The sequence below is a fragment of the Thrips palmi genome, unplaced genomic scaffold (genome assembly GCF_012932325.1).
Source record: "Thrips palmi isolate BJ-2018 unplaced genomic scaffold, TpBJ-2018v1 HiC_scaffold_4, whole genome shotgun sequence".
NCBI lineage: Eukaryota > Metazoa > Arthropoda > Insecta > Thysanoptera > Thripidae > Thrips > Thrips palmi.
Window position 1 is genome coordinate 639,247 of NW_023144631.1, and position 18,195 is coordinate 657,441.

At 59.3% G+C, this 18,195-nt stretch overlaps 3 protein-coding genes and 3 non-coding genes across 6 annotated transcripts; 1 reads left to right on the forward strand and 5 right to left on the reverse strand.

The window, feature by feature from the left end:
* Positions 1–1,171: 1,171 nt before the first annotated feature.
* Positions 1,172–1,888, reverse strand: LOC117649480. The gene is made up of 2 exons (XM_034392322.1): positions 1,541–1,888; positions 1,172–1,432 (listed from the first exon to the last, which is right to left on the reverse strand). The coding sequence occupies exons 1-2, from the start codon at positions 1,784–1,786 to the stop codon at positions 1,172–1,174; spliced, it is 507 nt and encodes a 168-aa protein (XP_034248213.1). The 5' UTR covers positions 1,787–1,888.
* Positions 1,889–2,137: 249 nt separating this feature from the next.
* LOC117649321 (protein yellow-like) lies at positions 2,138–4,199 on the reverse strand. Its single transcript, XM_034391958.1, has 2 exons — positions 4,070–4,199; positions 2,138–3,585 (listed from the first exon to the last, which is right to left on the reverse strand). Exon 2 carries the CDS (start codon positions 3,575–3,577, stop codon positions 2,375–2,377), a length of 1,203 nt encoding a protein of 400 aa, XP_034247849.1. The 5' UTR covers positions 3,578–3,585; positions 4,070–4,199; the 3' UTR covers positions 2,138–2,374.
* Positions 4,200–4,676: 477 nt separating this feature from the next.
* On the reverse strand, positions 4,677–4,768 carry Trnai-uau. Its single transcript is given in 2 exon segments — positions 4,677–4,712; positions 4,731–4,768. It is a non-coding gene; the product is annotated as a tRNA-Ile (tRNA).
* Positions 4,769–4,996: 228 nt separating this feature from the next.
* Positions 4,997–5,088, reverse strand: Trnai-uau. Its single transcript is given in 2 exon segments — positions 4,997–5,032; positions 5,051–5,088. It is a non-coding gene; the product is annotated as a tRNA-Ile (tRNA).
* A 178-nt stretch (positions 5,089–5,266) lies between these two features.
* Trnai-uau lies at positions 5,267–5,358 on the reverse strand. Its single transcript is given in 2 exon segments — positions 5,267–5,302; positions 5,321–5,358. It is a non-coding gene; the product is annotated as a tRNA-Ile (tRNA).
* Positions 5,359–7,213: 1,855 nt separating this feature from the next.
* Positions 7,214–9,481, forward strand: LOC117649371 (protein yellow-like). Its single transcript, XM_034392060.1, has 2 exons — positions 7,214–7,353; positions 8,045–9,481. The coding sequence occupies exon 2, from the start codon at positions 8,049–8,051 to the stop codon at positions 9,177–9,179; it is 1,131 nt and encodes a 376-aa protein (XP_034247951.1). The 5' UTR covers positions 7,214–7,353; positions 8,045–8,048; the 3' UTR covers positions 9,180–9,481.
* Positions 9,482–18,195: the final 8,714 nt, after the last annotated feature.

Consider the following 18,195-nt stretch of genomic DNA (forward strand, 5'->3'; position numbering starts at 1 on the left):
GAATCCGGCGGCGGGCGACAGTCGTGCGGCGTTCAGACTGTCATTTACCGCTCCGCTGCAGCCCTGTGAGTGTGAGCGTGTGTGTGTGTATGTGCGCGTGTGCGTGTGGGCAGGTATTTCCTCCAGCGTCACGCGGGCAGGACGCGGCGGGCTCGCGTCGCGCTGCGTAGGTTCCGTGTACTTAGCGCCTTTTGTCGCCTTTGGAAAAACCACGGTTCTCCCGGTGACTCCCATGAGCAAACGGAGCAAGCTTCCGTTGGACGTGTCGCTAGGCGGTTCCTGCGGCTGCTTTCCGCCGCTAAAGTTTCCGAAATGGGAGAAATTAGCCAGAGTGAGAATTGTTTCGTCTCACTGCGATTTGCGATGATGACGGAGGCTTTCCTCTGTTTGACAGCGGCGTGGTGATGTACTTTTTGCCATTCTCGGCCAGCGTCTCGGCGTTCCAGACATTCCCCGAGATCTTCCAGGAGCGAGCGAGTGCACCGCTCAGCGGTCGAAGTCCTCCTGCCCGACGATCGGCTCGCCAACTTTGCCCTCATGCATCGCATTTAATTTCAGACATTCTGTAATTCCAAACAGCTCGATGACGAAGCAGAATCGTAAAACGAGAACGTCGTCCTTCGTGGTGCGCAGGACGGCCGACGACGCGAGCGCTAGTTTCGCCGTGGAGGTAGGCCACCCATCGGCCGCCGGAGCGCGCTAGGCCGCTATCGCCGCCCGGGCCGCCCCGCCCCGGACACCGCGTGCACCGTGGTAACGCCACTGTAACGACGAGCACGTCGTCGTCCTCCTCCTCCTCGTCGCGGTGCTCGACTTCACGACATCAGCAGCGGCCGCAGAACGCGTCCGGATAGTTGCACGACGCGCGCCCAGAGGCCGTTCTTGGGGGGAACCGCCTGCTTCGCCAGGTCCTGGCTCCTGCGCAGACACACCGAAAGTTTTAATGTGAATGTGGTTTCCCGCCGCGCAGTGTGCCACCATGAGTAGGTGAACATCCTCGCTATGCACCTCAGCCCACCGCAGCTTGCCTGCTAGGCAAAGTCTGGCCTTGGCTGGCTTGCTCGGGTTGGCAACCCCTTGGACACTGATGCATAGCGGGAATTTTCGCCTACTTATGTGGCTGGCTACACTGCTACCGCGCGAGGACGAGGATAGCAGCGCTGTCGGCTGCTCACTCCATGGCCGGTTTCTGCGGGGGCGCGTCGCCGCCGGCCGCTCCCCCGACGTCACCCTCGCCGAGGCCGCGCCGGGCCGCCGCCCCCTCCACCAGGGAGAGGGTCTCCAGGGAGGGCAGCGCGGCCACGGCCGTCGGCTTGCCGCCGACGCTGCAGTGCCCCAGGACCACCCTCAGCTTCCTGCTCATGATCACGTCCACCGGGATGACGCGGCTGCAGCCGCCCTCGTTGATGGTCACCGTGGCGCCGGAAGGACACTGTACAGAAACGAGGATTTGTGAGGCTCCCCTCCCAAATGTATGACCGAAGAGGAACGCCTTTTTGACAGTCAAGTCTTTCATGTCTGGAACAGGCTGTGGCCTTACGTCTGTGCTGCTGTTTCTCCGTTTCAAAGGCCTCGGCGACGGCGCGCCCGGCCCCCTCGCCACCGTGGAGGGCGTGGCCGTCGTCGTCGTGGTGGACAGGAGGCCGTCACCCACTTTGACTCCGTGGCGCGTGCGCACCATGGCGTCGCTGCTGCCGCGAGCTCTGCTCAGATCGTCCGTAGAAATGAATGGATAAAAGCCGCGGCCGAGTGAACTCAACAAGAGGACCGTTTTCCCTATGCGCATTGTTGGCGTTGCGATGTCAATGTCAAATGCCGAGTGTTGACGACGGAGATGTTTCGTGCTTCATTATTCTCGGGATTTGATTGTGCCTTTCTCAATTTCAAAGTGAAATTACTCACGTTGCGTTCTTTTCAAATATGTTTTATCATTTCTTTACTGTTTTTATTTTTTTACCCTTGAACGGAATTTATTCCCCTTTTTCAATGCCTTTGAACTTTTAAGTATCATTTCTTTTCTGTTTTCATTTTTGCATTTGAATGTGTACTAAAGTCGATTTGAATACAACTAAGTGAAGTCTTCAGCAGAGGATTATTTTCAGGAGTTGCAATAAGTTGAAACGAAAGGCAGTTTTGGTAGGAGCTTATGTATCAGTCATTTATTTCATTCACACTTACACAGCTCAGGTTTTTGTCACAGACCGTGACACATTCACACACACAATCACACACACACGCACACATTACAACAAACTTAACAAGGGACCCATGTCGCCTGGGTCCGGCCCGCCGCAGGAGGTGGGGGCTGATGTAGTTCAGTCTTATCGCGGCGAACCCGCCGTGCACACTGCAAGGCTCATCATCGTCGAGCACCTTATTGGCAGTCGATCACGTTGATGACCTGGTAGGCACCGCAGCCGACCTGGCCGAGGATGTAGTCGGGGAAGTTGCTCTCCAGGATGCGGATGCGCTGGATCTTGTAGTCGGCGGCGACCTGGGTGGCGAGCAGGCAGTTGGGGCTGGTGTACACGACCTGGAAGTTGTCGCTCTTGAAGCAGGTGTTGGTGTCCCAACGCAGGATCTCGCTGGAGCCCTCGTAACGGAAGAACAGGTGGCGGCCGCCGTCGGTACCCAGGAGCACCAGCTTGCTGCTCTTGACGCCGTGGTCGTGCACGCGGCCGGCGGTGCTGCCGGACTGCAGGTAGGCGGTCTTGATGGAGAACAGACGCTGGCTGGACAGGTAGGTGAAGAACAGCACGTTGTTGCCGCACTCGGTGCGGGACAGGGCCAGGTAGAGGACGTCGGTCTTGCCGCAGCCCAGGGTCACGGCCTTGGGGAGCACCAGGCGGTAGCCGCGGCCGGAGGTCACGTCGTAGACGATGATGGAGCGGGTGGCGGCGTCGGAGATGTACAGGAAGATGCGGCCGTCCTTGGCGTAGTCGACAACCAGGTACTGCAGGCGGCTGGCGGCGCAGGTCAGGGAGGACAGGTCAACGGACTTGACGAGTTTGCCGGTCTTGACGTCGAAGGCCATGACCTTGGGGCTGCAGCGGCGCACGGGCTGCTCCAGGGTGTTGACGATACCGGCGTCCAGAGCCCACAGGATGTTGGCGGAGTCCAGGAAGATGTCGACGACGGACTGCAGCTGGTCGCAGTTGCCCTCCTCCTGCACGGCCCAGCAGGGGAAGGGGGTGAGCTCGGCCTGGCAGCCGCGGTGCTTCAGGCTGACCTTGACGAGGGTGGCGGGGACGCCGGGCTTGAAGCGGGGCAGCGCCAGGAAGGCGTCAGTGCCGTAGATCTGGACGCGGGTGGCGATCACAGACTTGGGCACGTAGCGCTTGGACTGCTTGTAGATGTTCTTGGTGGAGACGCAGGGCCAGACGAAGGAGCCGCCGATCCACTGCACGGCGGGGGAGGAGCGGGGAGCCACGGCGGTCTGCTGCTCAGCCGAGTCGCCACCCTGGAAGGCGGGGGTCACGGCGCCGGCACAGCGTGCGCAGTTGCAGGTCATGGCTGAAGCGTGGGCCACCACCACGGCCAGGCCGAGCGCGAGCAGGAGCGCGCCGCGGATCGACATCCTCACACCTGGGGGCAAAGGGCGAAGCGCAACGTCAGTCAAGTGGCGCAGGTCAAACATGGGCACTACGCTGGTCAAAAGCATTTGCACGACGGTGGTCAAAAACATTGCACTACGGTGGCCCGAAAAAATGTGCACTACGGTGGTCAAAAATTGCACTACAGCGGTCAGAAAATAGCACTACGTAGGGTGACCAGATAAAATGTGGGGTCAAAAAATAGCGCCGTGCCGGTCAAAAATGCACTACGGTGGCCAGAAAAAATCTGCACTACAGTGGTCAAAAATTAGCACGACGGTGGTCAATCAAATTACGAAGGTTATTGGTGAAAAATCAAAAATCACTATGTTGATATCTCTTGATGAACTGAAAGCACTTTAAACTCTGTTCTATCGCGGAAAACACACTTACAAATCACGCACTTATCAGTCTCGGTCTCGAGCCTAACCTAACACACGCGCGTTTCGATCCGCGACGGCGCTCGTTCGACTTACCTTTTGTATGTCTGTCGTGAGAAAAGTGTAGCCGGTGGAGGAGGTCGTGCTGTTCTGGCTCATGGCGACACCATTGCTGGCGTTTTATACCTCGCCACCCTACGCCCGCCGCGCCGCCGCCGCCGCGCTCGCCGACAGCAAACACCGCGGCCCAAATTCGCGGCAGTGCCGTCGACTAGCCGCCCCACCCCCACCCCTGCCTCGGCCCTCGGCCTGCCTCGCATCTCCGGGGCGCCCCGCTCGGCCCCAACGCGCCGACGACGGACAGCCGGCCGGCTCGACGGCGGCGGGCACCCCGGTGGCGACCGGGGTGCTTGAGTGCCCCGTTGAGTTGAACGTGCCGTCGCCGAGGTCCAGTTGGATGCGAAAATGCCCGGTCCACCACGACTCGCACTGTAAACTAGGATTTTAGGAAGAGGATCAACAAGAAGAAAACAAGAAAAAACACTGCCCCAGGCGAGGCACGAACTCGCAACCCCGGCATCGCTCACAGACACTGTCGTATAAGTACCGTGCGCTAACCGATTGCGCCACTGGGGCTGGTGTAAATTGCCACAGTTTTCATGTCTACATTTTCGAATTCTTCAAACTAGGGTCAGAAAAAATGTGCCCCAGGCGAGGCTCGAACTCGCAACCCCGGCATCGCTCACAGACACTGTCCTATAAGTACCGTGCGCTAACCGATTGCGCCACTGGGGCTGGTGAATACTGCCACAGTTTTCAAGTCTACATTTAAGAATTCTTCAAACTAGGGTCAGAAAAAAATGTGCTCCAGGCGAGGCTCGAACTCGCAACCCCGGCATCGCTCACAGAGACTGTCGTATAAGTACCGTGCGCTAACCGATTGCGCCACTGGGGCTGGTGAAAACTGCCACAGTTTTCAAGTCCACATTTTAGAATTCTTCAAACTAGGGTCAGAAAAAAATGTGCCCCAGGCGAGGCTCGAACTCGCAACCCCGGCATCGCTCACAGAGACTGTCGTATAAGTACCGTGCGCTAACCGATTGCGCCACTGGGGCTTCTACTAAATCTGGTTGAGGGAATTCAACTCTTGACCGAAAAGCAGCTCATAAAAGGATATCCTGAAAGAATTCACCATCCTCGCATCGCTCCCTGAATGTAGCACCAGAACACGGCTACTGTGCTACTGGATACTTAGAAATCAATAACAATAATTTTCCGGGCCCACTAAAATTGTACCCCAGGCGAGGCTCGAACTCGCAACCCCGGCATCGCTCACAGGCACTGACGTATAAGTACCGTGCGCTAACCGATTGCGCCACTGGGGTAGATATTTTGCGGCTTTTCTGCGCCGCGATTTGAGTAAATGTCCCACCAGAAAATGTTTCTTCCCCGCCGCACGCTGCGCAGATGCGCGTGTCCCTGGCCCCGTTCAAGACCCTCGTCTCCGCTGTCTCCGCTCGCGACGCCACAGCCGCGTCGATGACGTCAGGCGTGGCTTTCTTTCCAGCAAGTTCCGCCGGGCCGCTGCCCTGCCGCGCCGTGTCGCCAGCCCCGGGGGCGCAAAAGGGTGGCAAAGGCAGTGGGTTCGTGGCGTCCTCGGCGTCCTGGCGGCCGCCTGGCGGGTAGGCAGCCAGCGGCACGGCGGCGCAGCTCGAGATGCATGCCGCGCCCGAGGGGGTGGGTGGAGGGGGGAGGGGGAGGGGTGGGGGGAGGGGGGTGCTGGAGGGCGGGAGGGCGGGAGTGGGGACGGAGAGGCGGTGCAACGACCACGACGACTACCGAAAACCACGTGCGTCCCCCACCATCCTTCCGGTGTGACTCTGGTCCCGCTCTCCTCCCCTGGCCCGGAGACTGCACGGCCATGGCCGCGCCGCGCTCACGACGCGTGCGGCGGGGCGGGGCGGGGCGGGGCGGGGCGGGGCGGGGTGGGGCGGGGCGGGGCGGGGCGGACAGACGCCCAGCGCCAGGCCACGCACGCCCCAGCGGCCGCGGCGAGGCGACCTAGTTCCGCCGCCTCACCTACTTGCAGCACAATGTGCAGTGTCAGGGAGGGTGGTCGGCCCGACCCGGGCACGCTGCTCGCCGAGCCGGCCGATCGCCGGCCGCGGCTGGCGATACAGAGATTCTGCGTGGCGAGCGACCGACATCGGGCCGCGGTGGCAGTGGCGGAGCCAGGCGGCGCCACATCCAGAGAACCAGTGGCGGAGCCAGGCCGAGCCACATCCAGAGAGCCAGTGGCGGAGCCAGGCCGAGCCACATCCAGAGAACCAGTGGCGGAGCCAGGCCGAGCCACATCCAGAGAACCAGTGGCGGAGCCAGGCCGAGCCACATCCAGAGAACCAGTGGCGGAGCCAGACCGAGTCAGGCCGAGCCACAGCCAGTACCAGGTGTAGAGCAACGCATCAAATTTTTGAGTGGCGGTGAAGTGAGACGTGAAGGGGAGCAAAAGACCAGACCAAGAACAAAATACAAAAATAAATTGTGGAGAAAAATGTGGCGAGAGAAAAAGTGGCGCGCGGATGGCCTGAAGAAGGGTGCTTGACACCTGCAGGAAAGTTCGGGACGTCGGCGTGACCTATTCATAAAATTGGTCCATGCACAACAAAGGAAATTCACCCCTCCGGAAGGAGTCCAAGGGTGGAAACCACACATGCACACCCTCGAAAGCAGCGACACATGTGGTCCACGGCCCCGGCTACGCCGCGCATGCACTCTCGCAGACGCACGCCCACACACACTCAGACACATGCACCCACGGACGCGCGCACACACACACAGTCACGCACACACATACACACACTCACTCACTCACGCACTTACACACAGGGACATTAGCTCGACCACACACTCACACACACACACACACACACACCGAGAAAAAAGCGCGACTCTCTCTCACACACAGGTATCCGATTTTCGTTTGTATTTCTGCGCTGCTCACGCCGGCCGACCGTCTCTTTATTTCATGACATGGTCCGGCGCCGGTTTTGGACCAGAGCCCCGCTTGGCTGCGGCCGCGCCACGATGCCTCCACCCCGAGAGCGCCCCTCGGGGCCCCGGAGTGCTTCGTCTCGTCCGCCCACTGTTTGTTGCATTTCGCGGCCCACGACGCGGCCCCGCGACGCGCCCCGCCGTCGGCCATGGCTGCACGGCAGGGAGGGTGCTGGGGAGGGGGGCGCCGCGGCGGCCGGGCGGCGGCGGTAGGTAGGTCATATTAGCCGTCAGAGTTAGCCCCGGTATAAAAGAGTCCAACAACGGCTGAAGTCAGCCACTGCCCCGCCAACACTAGTCTTCATCGGATCAGTCAAAAGTTAAAACAGGTAAGAGTGCGTGCCGCGTCTCCGTGGCGCTGCCAGTGATAAGTGATAGTGCTTCAAGACAGTGAACAAGTGCGTCCGAGTCGTGCGTGCGCGCGCGCGCGTGTGTGTGTGCGTGTTTGGTAGTGAATGTGTGAGTGAACGTGTGAGTGAATCTGTGAGTAAACGTGTGAGTGAACGTGTGAGTGAACGTGTGAGTGAATCTGCGAGTGAGTGTGTGAGTGAGTGAGTGAGTGAGTGAGTGAGTGAGAGTGAGTGAGTGAATCTGTGAGTGACTGTGACATCAAAGTCCGAGTGAAAGTGTGAGTGAATGCGAGTGAATCAGTGAGTGATTGTGTGAGTGAATCTGTGAGTGACTGAGTGAGTTAATCTATGAGTGATTGTGTGAGTGAGGTGAATGCGTCAACGAGGGGTGGACAACAATCAGAAACTAGCTTGGTGATCCCCAAATTTCAATTTAACCATTTATACTATAAAGTCTCTTGTTCCCTTGCTTCATTTTTGTCAGTTAAAATTTTAGCTCGTCTATAACCATTTTTTCAATTTTTTTGGCCCCCCTTTTTTTGACGGAATTTAATTGTTTCATTGCCACCGGCTTTTCTCGGCTCACCGACCGGTCGTTTTCCCTCTCGTACAAAATGTTGCATTTGAGAAAACGGTCTTTTCTAACAAACTTGGCGTTCCGTTGTTCCAGAAAAATGAGGCTCTTGTTGGCGTGTGCCCTGGTCGCGGCCTGCGCTGCTGCCGCATCCGCTTCCTGCGACAAGGAGCTCCTCAACGAGCTGTCCGTGTACGTCAACGGCAACAACATCAACTTCCCCTGCGCGTCCACCGAGAAGATCTACAAGAAGTCCGGCCTGTACATCCCCAAGAACATCATCGCCACCCGCGTCCAGATCTCCGGCTCCGACGTGTTCGTGGCCACCCCCCGCTTGCGCGAGGGCGTGCCCTTCACCCTCTCCAAGCTGAACCTCAAGGACAAGGACTGCGCCCCCACCCTGGTGCCCTGGCCGTGCTGGTCCCAGCAGGAGGAAGGCAACTGTGACGCCCTCCAGTCCGTCGTCGACCTGTTCCTGGACGTCAACGACATCCTGTGGGTCCTCGACGTCGGCATCGTCAACACCCTGGACAACCCCATCCGCCGCTGCGCCCCCAAGGTCGTCGGCTACAACATCAAGACCGGCAAGCTGGTGAAGAGCATCGACCTGTCCGGCCTGGTGTGCGCCTCCAGCCGTCTGCAGTACCTGGTCGTGGACTACACCCCCGACGGCAAGTGCTACCTGTACGTCTCCGACGCCGCCACCCGTGCCATCCTGGTCTACGACATCACCGCCAACCGCGGCTTCCGCGTCGTGCTCCCCAAGGCCGTCCTCCTGGGAGGCGCCAACCGTGACGTCCTGTACCTGGCCCTCATCCGCCGCCCCGACAACAACAACCTCATCGTCTTCACCTACCTGTCCAGCTGCCGCCTGTTCGCCATCAAGTCCTGCAACCTGCGCCGCGGCTCCGTCAACGGTGTGGTCGCCGACGTCGGCCCCAAGAACGGCAAGATCGTCATCCTGGGTACCGACGGTGCCTCCAACCTCTTCTTCCGCTCCAAGGGCGGCTCTGACATCTACATGTGGAACGCCGAGACCTGCTTCAAGCCCGACAACTTCCAGCTGGTGCAGCACGGCAACGACTGCCGCCTGGCCACCCAGGTCGTCCCCGGCTACAAGAGGCTCATGTGGGTCATCGAGTCCAACTTCAACGACTACATCCAGAACCAGGTCGGCTGCCTGGGTGCCCAGGTCGTCCTCCACCCCCTCGTCAAGTCCTGCGAGGACTGAGAGCTCCCTGTCGTCCTGGCCGCTGCGCAACCGCCGCGACCCAGCCTGCCCTCCGCGGCAGAACCCTCGTGATGGGCGCATGAGCCATCGCCGGGGCGGCCTCGGGAAGGCCCGCGACGTCCGCGGCCCACTGCCGGGGCTGCTCCAGCACGCCCACACTCGACTGATCCTCACAATAAGTTTTGTGTTATTGTTAAGTTTTTAAGGCACCCCCGCGGGGCCAGCGCTCCGCGGTGAGGGTGTGTTGTTGATAGATCCTGTTAAATTAATAATAAATTGACCTTAGTGATACACACGAACCCCGCTGACCGTCTTCCTTCATTGAATCTCAAACCCCCGAAAAAAACCTCCCTCATCCAAAAAAGAAAGATACTGTGACAGAAACCTTTTCACGCAACCAAAGTAATCTGAAAGAAGTTTTACGGAAAAATAGCTTATTGATTTGATGACATAAAATGATCTGAAATAAGATCTACGGAAAAATGACGACATTCAAAAACAAAAGTCCAGAACGGTTCTCATTTCACAAACTGTTGACGGCGACCTGGGGGAGACGAACGCCGTGACCTAGGCAACATCCCAGGACTCGCGCAGGGGCGTCGGACGGGTTGCCTACCCCGAGGTTCACAGGCGCTCGAGGCTTGAGGCGGCTGCTGGCTGTGCTGGCGCGAGCGGCTGCTGCGACCGCCGGCGCGGGGTATCGCCGCGAGAAATCCCCGCGAGTGGGGTATCTCCGCCTCGTAACGCGGAATGGAACGCGATTACGGCGCGAGCGAGCACGTGCGTGCACCCGATTCCGTGGGATGGTGTCGTCACTCCGTCTTTGTCGCACACACGGGGTGTCCCGCGAGCGTGCGAGAGAGACAGAGCGGCGCACTGTGGGCCAGAAGACCGGCGGAGCCGCGGAGGCGGCCAAAACTCTACACGCGTTTTGAGCTCCAGAGTCGCCAAATGGGCCTCGAACTGGACGTGTGACCCCACCAATGGATTCCTCGTTCGGAGAGCAATCCATTGGTGGTGTCACACGTTTGGTTCGAGTCCCATTTAGCGACTCTGGAGCTCAAAACGCGTCTAGAGTTTTGGCCGCCTCCACCGGTCTTCTGGCCCACTGTGCGGCGAAGCGATCCTCCGGCATCGCTCGGATTACTCCTCGGCGACATCTGCGGCTTGGAACACCTGCCAACAACGAGCCGCTTTTCCGGGACGCGCTTGATCCGCTTGATTGCGTCCACGCCGATCACGCGTGGCGCGAACGCGCGCGACGCCGATGCGCGCGCCGCTCACATTCACTCGAGGGCGGGGCCCGCCGCGGCGTCGCCGTCCCTCTCGCACCCCGACGGGACGCCCGACGCGTGCGAGAGGGACAGAGCGACGAAAGCGCTGTTCGGAATCGGCAGCGCCTCGCCTGGCCTTGACGTTATTTGCAGTCGCGCTGCCACGCCAACCAGACAACAATGAATGTGCATACTGAATTACCGGCGTACCAGCTTTCCGTACCGCGTCGATTTTTACGGTGGTGTGTCGCCGACGTGCGCGTGCGTCTTAGCGGTCTGTGTGCCTAGAAAAGGTTCGGCGAAAAGAACCTCGATGGGGTCAAAATGACGTCGAGTAACGGGAGAGTGCTAAGGGTTCTCACGTCGCGTCACGTCGCGCCGCGCGCCATCCGGCATTACTCCACCATCACCGTGGTCATCATGATTGAGCACCCATCCCTGCGGACGTCGCTTCGGTACAGAAGGCAACTTTAATATATACCCGGGCGCAGCACACGGGGTCGTCAGCGAGAGCGAAGGGGCCCCGCTAGGAGTGTCGCCGATGCCTGACCTGCAAGCGCGGGGTAGCGCCGACCGCGCGCCGTCTTGCCCTCTCCATCTCCCCGCCCCGCGACCGCGCGCTGCCGCCCTGTGTTTGGGGGTGCCTAGCAGGTCGATTGGTGAATCCTGGGCCCCTGTGTCGATCTCAGGCTGACAGCATTACGTGGGACGTTGAGGGCAATGAAGTTTAATTGCTAGAAAAAGGAACTGTTTGAGCTGGCCAAAGCTGTTTTCGCCTCCGTTCTAAAATTGTACTGAAAAATAATACCCTAGCGAATAAGCCGTTCCCTCTCTCTCTCTCTCTCTCTCTCTCTCTCTCTCTCTCTCTCTCTCTCTCTCTCTCTCTCTCTCTCTCTCTCTCTCTCTCTCTCTCTCGCACCCTTATCCCACGTGACACACCCGCCCCATGAGAGCAACAGAGATAGAACGACGAAAGAACTAAGAAGGAATGCGACAATGCGACAGAATTTGCCGGCCGCAATCGGCGCTCAAGTAAAAAGGCGTCGAAGGTGGGAGTTAGGATATGCCACAGGGGCCAACAACAACGTCGTCGTCGTCGTCATCATCATCATTTTCATCATCACCATCTTCATCGGTACCAGACTCCCGGCGGACGCCCTGCCAGTAAGTCATGTTGCAGTGATTATATACCGCCGGCAAGTAAGCGAAGTCGACAGCGCGAGCGAACGCACTCCGTGTGATGACTGCGCTTTAAAACAGTAGGATTTACACCAAAACAGCGTCAGAGACGGGAGGGAGATTATTTTTGAGCTCAGGTACTTGCCCATGTTATTCATGTTATTACCCATACAGATGTTGTTTCTCCCTCCCAGCGGACGCCTCGCAGATACGTGAATCTGTTTCCTATATATTGGTCCGGCGAGCAAGCGCAGACGACAGCGAGAGCGAACGGGACACACTCGACTCGAAGACCGCGCAAAAGGGCGTCAGAGGCGGGAGTGGGGATATATGCCCAGGGCAGGTCCCTTACGAGGTCGTCCTCCTCACTTTCAGTCCCCTCACTACCTTCGTCCTAGTCTTGAATGTTCCTTACTCCCAGCGGACGCCCTGGAAACTACGGGATCTGGTTTGTTTTTAAGCGACCGTCAAGTAAGTGTAGTCACCAGCGCGAGCCGGCGCGCCGCCGCCGCCGGCGGCTGTGAGGAGATGGCGAGTGCTGGGTTCGGCCGCTAGGGGCGCTGCTCACTGGTGTTCGCGCCACACGCCAACGCAGTGGATCGGCTGAAGGGTACTGAAGGGCGGTCGATGGATACAACTTTAGACTTTTGATATCGGATGAAGGCCTGACTTTGGATCACTGGAACCACTGGAAAGCTCGGCTTGTTTACACGCTGCTTTGAGGACGGTGACGGTTGCGTTTTGCAAACCGAGTGCAGTGACTGAACGGGACACTGGCCGGCAGGCAGGCAGGCGGCACGCTGCAGCGGTCGCGGCTGGTAGCCCCGCCACATTTGTTTACCGACGTTGGCACTACTGACTGCCCTGCCACGCGCCACGCTTCAGTTCTTCGTTTAGAGCGGGCATGGCGGCGCATATTACCGCAACGCCATGCAAATTATGCCGCTGCCTTCCTCGCCGGGCTTCCGTCCCCACTATTTCTCATACTGGGTAGGAATTGAATAAGGAGGTCGTCCGTGAACGTCGTTCGCCGGCGACGTCACCGAGGCACTGCGGGCCAGAGAACAGGTGGAGACGGTCAAAATTCTAGACGCAGTTTGAGCTCCAGCCCAAAGAGAACAGATAGTCAAAATCAAATCTTGATGTCATTTGGACGTCAAAATGAACCAAATTTTGACCAAAGATCACTCATTTTGAGGTCATTTTGACATAATTTGGACTTTTTCGTTCTCCCTGAGGGGTGCTTCAGAGTCGCTCAACAGGACTCGAACCGAACTTGTGACCCCCACCAATGGATTCCTCTTTCGGAGAGCAATTCATTGTTGTGGTCAGCTGTTCTAGTCTCAGCAGCGACTCTGGAGCTGAAAACGCGTTCAGAATTTTGGCCTCCGGTCATCTGGCCCACTATGTTGGGACGTTACCGTCTCGTCTGAAATTGAAAATTGCGCAACCTGATTTATGCCCAGCCCCCCTTCCCCCGCTCCAGCCAGCCCACTTGGGCTACAACTTAGAGGCGGTTCTGGTTTAGGCGAATTTCAAGGTGGCCACACTAGGAGCTCCTAAAGGGCACAGTCGTGGGCCGCCGTCGCCGCCGTCGAACCGTTCGGCGATTTGGAAGGAGATAGACACGCCTTACGTCACGTGGTGCATTGTCGCCAACGGGGCGGCGCGACTCGGCTGGCGGCCCGCCCGGAGGCGACGTCACTCCTGTCTCTCTCGCACTCATGGGGCGTCACGTAAGGGTGCGACAGAGACGGAGCGACGCAGCCCCTGTCCTGCATGGCCAGGGCATGGCCGATAGCCCGGCCGTCCCGGTGGAGCGCGCTTTCCGCGTTCGGCTCTCGCACTCTCCGCGTTCGGCTCTCGCACTCCCCCCACTCCACCCGGAAGGGGCACGTCAGGCGGCGCGAGACCGCCGTTTTGGGGCTCCGGCCTGCTAAATGGCGAAATGGCGAAATGATGGGGTGGCTCGCCGGGGCATGTGGGTGCATCGGAGCGGCGCGCAGCGGGCTCTGTCTCTCTCGCACCCCCACGGCGCCCCCACGGCACGGCAGGCACGGCCCATGGGTGCGAGAAAGACAGAGCGACGCAAGCGCTGCTCGGCAGCAGCCTGCAGTGCAATCTGGTTGCACCGGCGCTAGGCTTCACGAGAAGCGCAGCCTGGCCTGCTAAATCTGCAGCACACTCGCCACGCGCCGAGGCGCGGCAAACACCACCAAAGCATCGCCGGGGCACGGCGCACAGTGGGCCAGAAGACCGGTGGAGCGGCCAAAACTCGAGACGCATTTTGAGCTCCAGAGTCGCTGAAAAGGACTCGAACCGACCGTGTGACCCCACCAATGGATTCCTCCTTCCGTTCGGTTCGAGTCCCATTTAGCGACTATGGAGCTCAAAACGCGTCTACAGTTTTGACCGCTCCCACCGTTCTTCTGGCCCACTGTGCGGCGGCACGGCGGCACGGCCGCGGAGTGCGTGGCGGTGCGCGAGTGCGAGCCGTGCCAACGAGGCCCTGATCTTGAGAAGGAAAGCGGTGGGCGCTTTGCTGCGCCGTGCTGTTTTTCCTCGTGGCTCCAGCAAGGCGGGGTGGCAATAAAGAAGAAAGGTCGTCCCCGTCTTCATGGTTACGTGAGCAGAGCATAGCCAGCACCACATCCCACGTCGCCGCCGGGAGACACTTTGATATCCAGCCCGCGCGCGCGTATCTTGCGCGCAAGTACACTCGGGGCTCGCAGTGTTGTCGTGGCGGCGCCGGTGCACTGCAGGGAGCGTCGTCGGCGCCGGAGGCCTAGCCTGCCTTGCCGGCTGCGGCGCCGGATGCAGCGAATCGACGCGCTTTTGCGGCGGACGGTACCGCACTGCTGCAATGCACGGCACTGATAGCGATACCTCGGCGTGCTCCTTGCTCGGCGCCAACCGCCAACCACCGGTGGCGCTTGTGTCCTGCCCCGTCCGAGTCCGGACAACCAGCGGACTGATTCCGAGAGTCGTTTTCGTCGCTCTGTCTCGCTCGCACCTCTACGGGGTGACCCATGAGTGCAAGAGAGGCAGAGCGACGAGAACGACTCTCGGAGTCGGTCTGCTGCAGCGCGAGCACCGGCTCACCTTGCCAGTGTGGGTACGCGGCGGGAGGGAAACCTAGGGCGACGACGGGGAAAGCCGCGCCGCATTTTAATTACGTCACTTTTTGCATGTGTTCGATTTTTCCTTTCCCCGCGCCAGATGCCACAAAATGTCAGAGAGGCGCGACATGGCGCTCGCCGTGAGGCCGCTTTGAGCTGGGCAGCGTGCCGCACGCATTTGCAAGTGACTGCTCTGCAAGTGCCTGCACTGCAAGTGTGGCAGGCGGAGCAGTCGCTGAGCGATATTGCGAACGCTGGAATACTCATTCCGCAATAACGCGTGTCAAGACCTCCCTCGCTCTCTCTCACACACTCACTCACCTGTCAGCGCGGGTGCGGGTTCAAATACCACGGCCTTTCCGCCCACTCACTCACTCACTCACTCACTCGCTCACTTTATTTTCGTTTTGTTTGCTCGACATCATTATTCTCGGCCACCCCTATCTATCGCGAGTGTCAGTCAGTCAAGGGGCGCCGGAAGCGGGCCGCGGCTCTCGATTGCGCGAGCGGCGCGGGCAAAGGCAGCAAAAGCGTCACGTAATGCCCTTTCTGTTGGTGTGTTTGTCATTCCCCTTCCCCCTCCCCCGCGGCCAATATACTCTCCAGCTGGAGTCTCAAGGTCGATGTCAGCGCGTTCCAGCCGCTCCGGCCGTTCCAGCGTGCTGCGCGCCGTTGGTACTTTCCCCCTGATCCTGTGCGTACGGCCGGACGGAGCACGCCCGATGTTGTTGTTGTTGTTGTTGCCCGCCTTTTGTTTTACGTGATGTTGTTGTTGTTGACGGGGAAGTGCCGCCGCCGCCGCCGAAACGCGAATGAATATAGATGTCATGGCCCTCGTTACAAAAGACACACTGCGCCCCGGGGCACCGCCGGGGCACAAGCCGGGGCACCACAAGGAGTACCCGTTTCGCTTCGCGCGCCAGGGAAGCGACGGACTCCAATCGAGTGGCGGCAACAGGCTCGGAACGGGCCAATCAGACCTCCGCCAACCCGGCCTCTGCCAGTCGCTCCTGACAATACGGCTGTCAATAAGGCCAAGGCGTTCTGCGGATACGGCCCCTGCGGATAGGTCCTCCGCCAACAGGGCCTCTGCCAGCGAGAAGGCCTCTGCGAAACCTCTGCGACCGAGGCTCCTATGTACTGCCAATAAGGCCTCTGCCAATGCGGCTGCCAAGAACGTCCTCGGCCGACCAAAGACCAGGGCCTCTGCCAACAAGGCCTCCGTTAGGAAGACCTCTGTTAGCAAGGCCTCTGCCCTGAGAGCCTCGAGCCTCTTCCAAAAGGCCTCTGCCAAGAAGGCTTCTGGCAATGAGGCGCCTCTGCCAATAAGGCCTCTGCCGATGAGACCTCTGCCAATAAGGCCTCTACCGATGAGACCTCTGCCAACGAGGCCTCTGCCAGCAGATTGGCCTGTTGGCCTGTTGCCCCACTCGGCGCGTTTTCTCCGTCCTCCTGGGTCCTGCGAATAACGTGAGGAGCGAGTGCTCGGCTGGAACATTGGATTACATTGGATTACGGCGGCCGGCGAGGGCTGGCGTGTCTGGGGCGCGTATCTCGCATCGCCGTCGTCTGAAATACCGGCAAATAATTGAGCTTACGCGGAGGGAAATCAAGAGGCCTTTTCACTCTTCCCGTGACCCACAGGAGTAAAAGGGAAGCACAGCGGAACGCAACGACCCACGCCGCGGATCAGGTTTCCCACTTTGCAAAAAAATAAAAGTCACCTTCGGCTCCCTACCCGGCCGCGATATAGTAGATAATTTGAGTGATCATAATTTTTTGTTGCCTCCGTCTCCTGAATAGCTCTGGCTCCATTCCTAACCGCTTGTCCTTGGTGCTTGTGCGCTTAATCACTCCGATTCTATCATTACGGCCGCTTCTGATGCAACCGACTCATTTTCGGCAGAGTAACAACAGGTCCACCTGCGTATAGCAGTCGGTGGCTGCCTGGCAGTAGAGCAGGCACGCTCCACGGAGTCTCTGATTGATGCTTTGTGGTAGTCTCCCCGGTGTACATGCAGCTGGGAGATGCGGCGTTATGATACGGTTCAACCAACACGATTGCATCCACTCACACAACAAGCGGACACACACACATGCACACACACAAATGCAAACAGCGTAGCGCCACACTATCTAGACGAGATACTCTAGCAGTTGTGGCTATTTTTAAAACTCCTTTTTTTTCGTTTCCCTTCCTGAGTTTGCGTACAGCGCCTGCTTCCACGCATGTAACCGCACTCCAGAGTCACGGGCCACGCTGGAGCCGCACTGCCGCCGCACTCCCGGCTTCTGGAATCCGTTGGTTTTCCGGGCCAACCCCGGGTCAGCGCGCCCGGTACAAGCAGCGCAGAGAAATTACCTTTTCTCCTCAGACTTTGTCTTTGTTTGATATTTGTTGTTGTTGTTGGTGGTGCACTCGGTGGTGCAGTTCAGTAAAATGAGCACGACCGTATCATTCGGCTCTGTCGGATTGCACGGCCTATGAGATTCACGCGCTGGACTTCGTTCATAGACATTCCACTGCGGTAGTAGTATCAGCCCGCTCGCCGAATGGGATCAAAACACAAGTCAAGCGCCCCCTCCTCCCCCTCCCCTCCCCTCCAGCGCTCCGCTCCGCTGCCCCGCTCCGCTGGAGGCTCCAGGCTGGAGCGCCCCGGAGCCAGCAGCAGCCTCTCGTGTCGCAAGATCCTCCGGGCGCGCCATGCCGCCGCGGTGCGTCGGTGCAGTCTGCAGTCGGGCGGCCAGCCGAGCCATTCAGAAGGATCGGTTTGCCGCTCTGTCTCTCTCGCACCCTCACGGAGAGCCCCATGGGTGCGAGAGAGACAGAGCGATGGAACGACTCTTCTGAATCGCTCGGCAGCCAACGGGGAGACGGCGCCGATTAAAGGCGGTTTAAATTTCCCGCGCTGGCGTTGCCCGCCGCGCCGCGATGCTCTTTTCGTGTGCGCGTTCTGCTCCATGGCCTCCAGGACCTCGGAATACCCTCCGACTGACTGATTCCGTGAGTCGTTTTCGTCGCTCTGTCTCTCTCGCACTCATGGGGCGCCTATATGAGGCCGCCGATGATCGCGATAGAGACAGAGCGACGAAAATGACTCTCGGTACATATCAGTCTACTACAGGGCCTCCAGGGCGGCCGCGTCGATAAGCCACGCCACTGCAAAACCGGCGAGTAGAATAAGAATAGGTGAGGGTTGCTGGTTGTCTGGTCCGCGCCGACCTGCAGAGCAGACTGATTCCGAACAGTGCTTGTTTCGTCGCTCTGTCTCTCTCACACCCTTGGGGCGTGGCGCCCCGTAAGGGCGAGAGAGAGAGAGAGAGAGAGAGAGAGAGGAGAGAGAGAGAGAGAGAGGGGGGGGGGGGGGCGAAGGCGGTGGCGCAACGCGGCGGCGGGGCGCGGGGTCAGCGCCAGGGCGCGGGGGCGGCTGTGTCATTAGAGCT

What these genes read in the sequence shown, in the direction of transcription:
- LOC117649480 (XM_034392322.1), bottom strand. Translation starts at nt 1,786, where the DNA reads ATGCGCATAGGGAAAACGGTCCTCTTGTTGAGTTCACTCGGCCGCGGC. An exon ending in GGAGAAACAGCAGCACAGAC is followed by an intron (nt 1,433 to 1,540) that starts GTAAGGCCACAG and finishes GTTTCTGTACAG; the next exon opens with TGTCCTTCCGGCGCCACGGT.
- LOC117649321 (XM_034391958.1), bottom strand. Translation starts at nt 3,577, where the DNA reads ATGTCGATCCGCGGCGCGCTCCTGCTCGCGCTCGGCCTGGCCGTGGTG.
- LOC117649371 (XM_034392060.1), top strand. Translation starts at nt 8,049, where the DNA reads ATGAGGCTCTTGTTGGCGTGTGCCCTGGTCGCGGCCTGCGCTGCTGCC.